This window comes from Pteropus alecto, unplaced genomic scaffold, assembly GCF_000325575.1.
Source record: "Pteropus alecto unplaced genomic scaffold, ASM32557v1 scaffold79, whole genome shotgun sequence".
In the NCBI taxonomy this organism is placed as follows: Eukaryota; Metazoa; Chordata; class Mammalia; order Chiroptera; family Pteropodidae; genus Pteropus; species Pteropus alecto.
The window spans coordinates 19960996-19970685 of NW_006494612.1; the positions used below are offsets into that span (position 1 = coordinate 19960996).

Genomic DNA, 9690 nt, shown 5'->3' on the forward strand with positions numbered 1-9690 from the left:
CATCCATCCATCTAACACTTACTGAGTGCCTGCTTTGTGCCTGGTACTGGGTTAGGTGATGGGCTGTACAGAGGAGAGGGCCCCTGTTTCTGAAGAGCTGTAACCAGTCTGGTATAAACAGATTTTCATAGAGGAATGAATGGAAGCACTCAGAGAGAAGCATCAGCTTTTCCTGAGGGGAGTGGAGAGCCTTTGTAAACAAAGTGTATTATGGAGTTTTAAATGTTGTTGTTTATTTTTGCTGATGGTCTTTTACACAGGAGGGGTGGTTAGTCATCTTATTTTAAAATAATAATAGATAAGATTTATTGATGACTTCCTGGGTTCCGGGCACTATTTTACGACTTATATGTGTTATTTAATCTTCACAACAACTCTGTGAAGCAGGCATTGTTCAAATTCCTATTCTACAGCTGAGGAAACAGACTTAGAATGGTTAAGTGGCCCAGATCAGACAGTGGCAGAACCAGGACTCAGCCCAGGCTCGCATGGCACTGAAGTCTCTACTCTTAACTGCTAGGCGCTCAAGCAAAGCACAGGCCTGAGGGAGTCTGCCTCTTATGTTTTATAGGTTTTTTGTAATGACAGTATGAAAATGATTATGTGAGCACTTAGAAAACTGAAATGTTGTTTTATTTAAATAAATGATTTTATAATTAAAAGGATTTTAAAGGTAGTATGGAGCAGTGAATAAGATAGTCCTTCCACCTTTCCTAATAAACTGGACCAGTCTTTATTAGGAAAAACTGCCTCCTTAGAGGGCCCAGAGGGGCAAGTATTTGTATATATAGCTGATAGGAAATTATTTGCTAATAGAACAGGGTGCACCCTAATAAGCACTGGTGGTTTTATAAAGTTATTAACTTTTAAAATGCATAGGAACTTTATATTTAAAAAAAAGGAAATTGACACAGAAGTTAAGTATTAGCTCGTTGTATGTTAGCTGTATGACAGCAGCATCTTTCTAGAAAACAGTACTAAAAGATAGATTAATTATCATGGGTTAAGAATAAGGAAATTCTTCAGTATTGCAAGGTACGATGAACTGATACAGTGTAATGGTTAGGAGACAGCCAGAGTTCACAATGTAACTGCCAGTAACCAATTAAGTGACACTGAGCACATTCCTTTTTTAAAGCCTCCACTTCTTCACCTATAAAATCAGCTTTCGAATCAGAACAACTAACCTGATTGTGAGAATTAAATGAGGCAATGCAAGTAAAGCACTTACTTAGCCTGGGTCATGCATTCCATCCATGGTCATTATGCATACTGAGAACCTGGTTCCTGAGTTCCATCTAGGGCATCGCCCATCCCTCTGTACATATTCCATCTCTTGAGTACACTTCATTTGCGGCACCCCCTCCGCCGTCCTTTTTTTTAACTACCTGCCATTTCAGGAGTGAGCTGACTTCCCTCTCTACTCTATAGTAGATGTAAGAATGAGAGATATGAAAACCTATTTGCCTTTTCTGGGGATTCAAAAGAAAAGAAAAAGTAGGCTCCCTTGGTAGATCATCCTGTCCCATCAGTAAATCCCTGCTTGGAAGGCTGCAAGTATTCCCCTACTTCAGGTTGAGATTTTGAAATTCCTCTGAGGGGGATATTGAAGAACTAAGTCTCATTCCAGCCTGCGCTCTTACCTCTCTCTGAGCTGCCTGCATTTACAGATGGTGATCTAGAGAGAAGCATTCTTCCTTCACTTATCCAACAAATATATGAGGGAGCTGTCACGGTCCTCGTGGAGCTTACCAATCTTCTAAGCTATAACTGTTCACTGTCGTGTGCAGCTGGGAACCTGGCCCCTCTACGATTTCTGTGAGTCTTCCCAGTGTAGGATTGGTGGATGCGATTAGAAACAAGACTCATTTGCTTTCCTTTTTCATATCTGATAAAATTCCAAGGTAAATATGCAGACAGTTATTCAGTAATTGTGAAGCCAGGTGTTTAACAGTGAGTGAAACATGATGGATGGTTGCAGTATTCTAGAAATAACAGCATACTGTCTATGTCAAAAGAAACCAAAAAATATATTCAGATATTGTTCCTGCTGTCAGAAAATGTAAGTAAATAAATTTGCAATAGAAATATGCAATAGGAAGAAAGAATATAATAGAGTCAATGATGACAATGATCTAAGGCTTGGTTACATTTCCTTTGTCAAACAGAATCAAGAGCAGCAGGAGGAGCTAGTTGTGTTCCTCATCTGTGTCCCACCCCCCACCTCCTGCACTGGGGAAGGGGAGTTCTTTGAAGTTGACAAATTGGTTTAAGGCATGTTTATTATGAGGCAACTCTAAGACATTTGTTATTTTGCCTGAACTCAAGACTAGTGTTAGGCAGGGCTCCACCTCCGCTAGGGGAGCCACAGAGAGCGAGCCGCTCCCCTTCCCCAGGCTTGTAGTGCTTATAGTGTAGGCAGAGGACCCAAATGCAGCTTAGCACATGCTGCTATCAGGGCCTTCTGTTCTCAGGAGTGATGTGAAGGCAAGTCAGACTTTATGTTGGCAGCCTCTGTGGAATTGAAGGTTGGGTGAGGTATGGAAGTGGCCGAGGGTAACCTAAACTAAGGAAAAGAAGGTATGTCGCTAATATAATTTGCCTAAGGTAGAAACCATTTCCAGATTTAAGGAGATTTCTTGAAAACAGAGGGACAAGATAGGCAGTTAATTGGAGGGGTTAATGGTATATTGAGATACAGAGGCTGCCCAGTTGTTCTGGAGACTGGAAAGCTCAGGCCCAGGCACAGAGTACACTGACTTAATGTTAAATTAACAATTACTGACCCAGATTTCCTTATGCTTGGGTAACAGAAATGATCCCCAAATGGTACCTGAGAGACCAACCAGTGGTCATTGATAGAAGGGAAGTGAATTAAATGAGTCATTATCCAAGTTGGCCTCTGGTCCCTATTCGTAATAGGGACAGGATCAGCTACAGATTGCTATGTGCATTTTCTAGGTTATGAGGTGCACATCTGGACCTGGAGACAGGAACATGCGGGAACCTCCTTCCTTTGGGGGCAGCAGCAGTTAGAAAGGAAATTAAGTAGCATCTAATGACCCTGGGCTTGGATAATCACTTTGGGAAGCAGGTCCATTTCACCCATCCATCCATCCGTCTCTCTCTGTCCCACCTCTATCACCAACCCTCCTACAATATCTTAAGCATTTCTCTTTGGGGTGGATTGTCCCCGGAGATGCGCACAGGCCCTATCCTTGGACAGTGTAGACGGAGTTCTTCGGTGACCATCACTTACTTCTAAAGATTACATCAGACTGCTTCTAAAAATCTGGTGCAAACCATAATTTCTATGAGAATATACTAAAATTATCTTTTAAAGATAAAATAGTTCATACTGTATGCTTAATCATATGTATATACATATATAAATACATGTAACATAATCAGTTAAATTTTGGAATTTTATATTCTGTAGCATGTCATTATAATTGAAGAAATAAGTATGTTGTAATGGGAATGTTGTTTTCTTTCTCTCTTAATCTTTTAGTGCTGCCAACTGTCCCTATTCAGAAATCAATTTGAATAAAGACCGCATTTTCCCAGACCGCTTAAGTGGGGAAATGCCTCCAGCTAGCCCATCATTTCCAAGAAATAAAAGAACAGACACAAATGAAAACTCTTCATCTCCTGAAATAAGGTAATTTACGTGATAATACTAGTATTGTTTAGAAGTAGAAAGAGGTTTTCTGTGGTAAAAAGAGGTTTTCTATCTTAGGTGTTTTATATTCTATGGTAATGTTTTCTTGAACATTATTGAAAATATACCTAATTTAATGTGAAATGATGGTTGGGATCAGAGCACTTGAACTTTTTTTAAATTAGGGAGAGGTTTTCTAAAAGCATATCTAAATGAGGCAGGATTTCTTCTTTATATTTTAGATGAACTTGCTTGGTGTCAGTCATACCAGTTTGTATTTTGAATGAATTGATCAATATTTATATAGACCCATCCTTTATAAGAAAGATGTCAGACTACTTATGAAGAATGGACATTATTTTTTTTTTTAATGTTCATTATAGGAAGTATTTGCATATATATTATTTCATGTAACTATTAAGATGTTAAATGTACCATAAGCTCAGTCATTTAATTTTTAGTGATTTCATTTGTAGAGTTGAGTTGGAATGTTTTAGCCTCAGTGGATTATATTAAGTAAACAACTAAGTTTTGTTTGACATATCTTTATGTAAATGGTCTGTGCCCTCATTTAAAACTGAGGAAACTACTAAAAGAAAGAGCAGATTAATAGAAAGATGTTCCTTAATGATTAAGTATTGGGGGTTTATTTAACTGAGTATTATAAAACCTAAGGCAACATAGTTCTTTGTTTATTTTAATATTTTATTACTGCCATCCTTATGGATGAACAAGGTGGATATTTGATTTACTGTGTGTGATTCTGAATGCACAGCAATGTTATTGGAGTAATGACATTTTAAGTATCAATATCCTAGAAAAGCAGTTTTGCCCTATGCGTGGGGGAGAGCTGTAACTTCTTTAATTATCAATGATAGTGATGATTTTTTTATCCTCAAGACCATGACTAATATAACATAAACTCATTTACTCAACCCAGCACCCTAAAATGGGGGTGTATCACTTGAAGAAATTTAAGATAAATGAAAGTACTAATTCACATAGTAGTAATTACAGATACAGAATTCATTGAATCACATGGTGATAAGAATACCTAGAATTTTAGATTTCAAAAACCAAGATACTATTTAAAAAGTCAATAAAATTCTTTGAAGGGCATGTAGTACCATCTCGCAGGCCTTTCACTGTCTGAGCTCAGAGCCAGATACCTGGGGCCAGAGTCTCCTCAGACCACAAATTGGCAGTGAGTTTGGATGATTTCTTCAAGTCCTTTTTAACTTAGTTCATGTAAGAAAACAGTAATTTTTACAGTGGATGTAACTATTCCAGTGATCCATCTCCTGTGAAGGTGTGATTGTGGCTCTTCATGTCATCACAGAGACAATCTCAGACATTTTAAGTTTCCTATACTAACTCACCACACATTTCATATCTAAATACTTTTTACATTAGATAGATTTTTAGCTCATACCATCTTTTGAATCAGTGGATTCCAACCTTCCATTATTTCTCTGTGAATTAATATTTATGTTTATTTATCGTAGTTTCTTCAAGTGATGTGCATTCATGTTTGGGTGCTGGGATTTGGTAAATGAGCATCACATTATTCAGGATTTTAAAGGCTTTGTTCAGATGTCTTCTCAGCTTCATCTTTCCACTTTACTGTTTTATTTATATATCAACTTATTTTGTTTATGTGTGTGCCTAGATGTAACCTGAGAGATTAATTTAGTTTCATGCAGTTAGAGGAAACATGAGGGAGACCATTCAAATGATCCCTAAATTTTTAAAGTGAACATTATTTACCAAGATTTTTTTCTCACTTTATTTTTTAAGCAAGTATGTTTAAGAAATGATTATAGGCATCATAATATTCCTACCTGAATACTTTATTATGCATACTTAAAAAAAAAATTTTCCAAAATAGCCAAAATAATGTAGATTTATTTACTCTTTAAATTTTTTTTTTTAAATAATTAAAAATTGGCTTTAGATTATTTTCTTTTTTTCTTCTCCAGGCAGTCTCTGGTTCTCACAACAATTAAAATGACACGTGATATTTTAGATATAAATGATCATGGGTACAAATGTTAAAAAATAAAAGAAAGGTTGTTAACAAAAAAGTTCATCTTATGGCTTGGGGATGGTTGATTTAAGGTAGAATTAATAGGTTAGAAGTTAAAGTTAGCTAGCTCTACTATAAGTGAATCTGTCTGAACACATTCAATTCATATATTTTTTCGTTTTAAAAATAAATACAACATTTGTGGATCGCTGATTTCTTTAACCTGGACTTCAGAATGAAATAGTGAGCTATGCAAAGCTCTGAGAACAGTGACTAATAAGTAATAAGCCCTCAATAAATGTTAGTTTTTATTAATGTTGTTGCATTTGTTTTATAATATTCCTTTTATTCCTGGGGAGCAAAAGGCTGGCCCGTTTCTTTGCTATATTCCTAGGTTAAACTTTGAATAGAGCATTCAAACCAGATGATTCTCATATTACTTTCTGTCTTCTTTTCCCATAATCATTACTCCTGTGGATGTAATTTCCCACTCAGTATGTAATACATTTTCTTTACATCATTCTAAATAATTTACTAAAATTTGGTTGCCAGACTGTTGTGTTTTTTTTTTTTCTTTCACTGCATTTTGGCACAGCAAGAGACAGTTTGCACCACCAGGCCCTGCGACAAAGATTTGATTGCAGGTGGTTTATTTGGGAGGTAAGGAACACATCAGTAGGGGAGTGAGGAAGAGACAAGAGACTGGGGGTCAGGGGGAGGACGACAGTCAAAGCTTATTGTCACACTGGTTACCACTGTGGATAGTGGGAGCACAGTCCTGCTGGGAAAACTCAGGGAGTCTGTGTAAAACACACATCTCAGAGTTTTTCCACATAAGGATAAGGGAGCTGAGCTATTTAAACAACAGTTCCCTTCAGTCGTAGAGCTCCAGAGGCTGCTAGGGGAGGAAGGACATATTATCTCCCCAGCACATCTGCCTTATGCACAGCAGGCAAAACATCCAGAGCTCAGGTTCATCCTGCAGGAAAGCAGAACAGATGAGACAGGTGGGGAGTCAGCTGTGCACTGAAGTAGGAGTAAGTGGCCAGGAAACATGGGCTGGATGCTGGCAGTGTTGCTAAGCCATCTCATTTACCATTTCACATGCCAGTCACCAGAATGAGAAATAAACTGGTGTTGCTTTTGATCCAGGAGCTGACATAATAGATAAATTAACAATGTGAGGAAGTTGTATATCTCTTTCATGCCATAAGCATTATTTAAGGGCCAGTTCACAGGCCACCTGCTCACGATAGACTCACGGACGGTTGATGTTCCACTGCAGTAGCTCCCAAACTTGGCATCGCATCAGACTCCTTGGGATGTCTATAATTCAGATTTGGAAGCCTAGCCTACCAGAATCTTTCAAACTAGAGCCCAGGAATCTGCATTTAAATAATTCTTTTGGGGGTATATTTCCCTGCTTAAAACTTTCAGTGGCTCACATTCCTCTTAGAATTTAGACCCTAATTCTGAACACGGCCTACAAAGACCTGTGTTATTTGGCCCCTTCCTAAGTCTCCAGCTTTATCTCTACCAGTCCCTCTGGTCCTCAAACACCCTTTCTCACTGCCTAGAAACTCCATCTCTACCATCTTCTAGTTAGTCTTTCATCTTGCAGGCTTCAGATTAACTGTCATTTCCTTGGAAGCTTTAACTGGTCCACCAGATTGTAGAGCAAGTTCCACATTACATGCTTTCACATCACACTTCCTGACACTATTGACGGTTTTGTGTAAATATTTCTTCTGAGTCTGTGTACTCCATTTGATGATAAGGCAGGGGTCTGTCTTCTCTGGTTCTCTGAGACACCCCAGCACTGAGCGTGCTACCTAGTGCACAGTAAGGGTGCGAGGCAACCTCTGAGTCATCCACCAGCCTTCAAAGGAGCCACATCAATTATATAACCTACGAGGCTACTGCTCTATAACCTTCTTTTTGTTCCAGTAAAACTGCCTACTTTCTCTCTTTATTAGATCTCCACACCAGGTATCTGAGGGATAATTATTAAACGATCTGGTAACTCCTCCAAATATATATCTGCACTGTCTAATAAATTAGAGCAGTGCTTCTCAAACTGTTCTTGCTTAACTCCTGGCCCATGTAGAAAATGGTACCAGAGAAATAACATTTAAATGACACACCAAGGAAAAGGATGGGGATGCCTTCATGTGAGCAGATGGGGACTCTGGCTTCTGGGAGGATTACAGGGATCAGTATCCGAGGATTCAGGGCATCCTCTTGGAAACCTCTGCCCCACATTAAGATATGGCTCTCAATTTGTTTTGCGAGAGAATCATCAGATGCTTGTTAAAGACAGCTTTTGCATACCATCTCCAGACATACTGATTGAGGAAATCTAAGGTGCCTCCCAGTTCATTTTAAACAAACAACCTCCTAAGTGATAAATGCAAGTGATCTATATAAATCATTATTGAATATAAAGATCCTTCTCTGGAATAATAATTCACAGTGCATTAGTAGTTGGAGAATGTCAGCATCTATCTCAGATAGTCTTATTCGCTTGAAATCTGTTCTACACCCAGTTGTAATAGTGTTTTTATATTAGGTCCTATCTCTGTTAATAATGTTTCAAGCTCAGAATTAATGTTTTAACCACAGAAACACAATAAGGCATGTTTAAAATACCAGCTAAGTGCTTATATTACCTTGCAAGGCAAACAATGAAAAAATTTAACCTGTTCAGTTCATTATGACCCATTAAAATGGTTTTCAAGTTGTAGGACCAGTGTTTCCACTCTGAGAATCATATAAAGCAGTTGTAGAAATTGCAGCTATCAATCCACTTTATATTTTTAGGACGAGTCAGATTTGCCAGTCACACCAAGAGCCAGGCTGTACCCTTGAGGAGGGCCCTATTAAACAGATGGGAAAACAAGCTAACATAAGATATGAAACTATAAATATAAATAAATCTATTTATTTTGCAAAACATCATCAAGGAGAAAAACATAATTTAGAGCCAAAAGTTCTAAAAGATTTCAAAAGTTAATTAGGAATCTTCAGGCCTTAACGTTTTCTGCGCCGAGGGCTTGGCATTGCTGATTATAGAAAGTCATTTCAATGACTAGGCATTCCCTGGCTTTGTAAAAGCCTTTTTGTTGATCGGCGACCAGATATGGATTAGGAGCTGTGGAAGTTTTAAAATAGTCCAGCTCTTGGAAACTGGGTCATATCTATGCAGCTGTTTGTATGCACCTGAGAAAACCTCAGTTTTAGTTAAAACACTCTCAGTTCTGATGCCATCCGCTGTGACACCGAAGCCACCATTCAGAGTGTAAGGAAGAGATGACTGTTACTGTTGTGTGCCTGTGAAGTTGCTGGAACAATATCATATCAAGGTCTTGTTTTACCTCCTCAAATAGAAGCAATTCCTGACTCAGGAGACTCTTTTACATGTAGTAGGAAAGCCTCTCTTTTCCACAACAACATGAAAGTCATGTGGTCTCACTCTTCTTACAATGCATGATCTTTCTTTTCCAAATCTCACCTTATTGGTTAGGGCTTTTCATGTAATGAGAGGGTTGGTTAAGTTAATTGCTGAATTCGTTTTTCTGGAGTGTTTTCTCTTGGCATCTTGGTAGTACTCACCGTATTTACACATGATATTTCTCTTCACTAACATATGTATCTTATGCTAAATTATAATTTAATAGGTTCATTAATCAAAATGTTTTATTTTTAGTCATTAAGTAAATAGTAAACCATGTTTGCCTCTCCTGGGCCGTGTTTTATGTAAACACTATTAAAACTATTGCTAATGTATGTCAAAAGGAGTTTAATTTTTAAAACTCTTTATTCAACTGTTAACCATAGACGTAAAAGTTTTAATACCACTGGTTTTATTTGCCATTTTTTCTGAATCCCTTTGAAGATGGTGATGTCCTTATCCTGAATTGTTCAAGCACAGTCTCCTCTTCATTCAAGTACTCTTCTGTAACCCTCTAGTATAACCCACTCCGAGATTCTCATTCTCTCTATT

The 9690-nt window shown here is 37.9% G+C and overlaps 1 protein-coding gene across 12 annotated transcripts in view; it reads left to right on the forward strand.

Annotated features, from left to right (window-relative positions):
* L3MBTL3 (L3MBTL3, histone methyl-lysine binding protein) overlaps positions 1–9690 on the forward strand; it is a 101716-nt gene that overhangs the window by 72766 nt on the left and 19260 nt on the right. For all 12 annotated transcript variants that reach the window (XM_025042438.1, XM_015600153.2, XM_006926160.3 and 9 more), the window contains one exon: positions 3512–3661. In XM_025042438.1, the coding sequence (XP_024898206.1) occupies positions 3512–3661 (150 nt within the window). The remainder of the gene's footprint in view (positions 1–3511; positions 3662–9690) is intronic.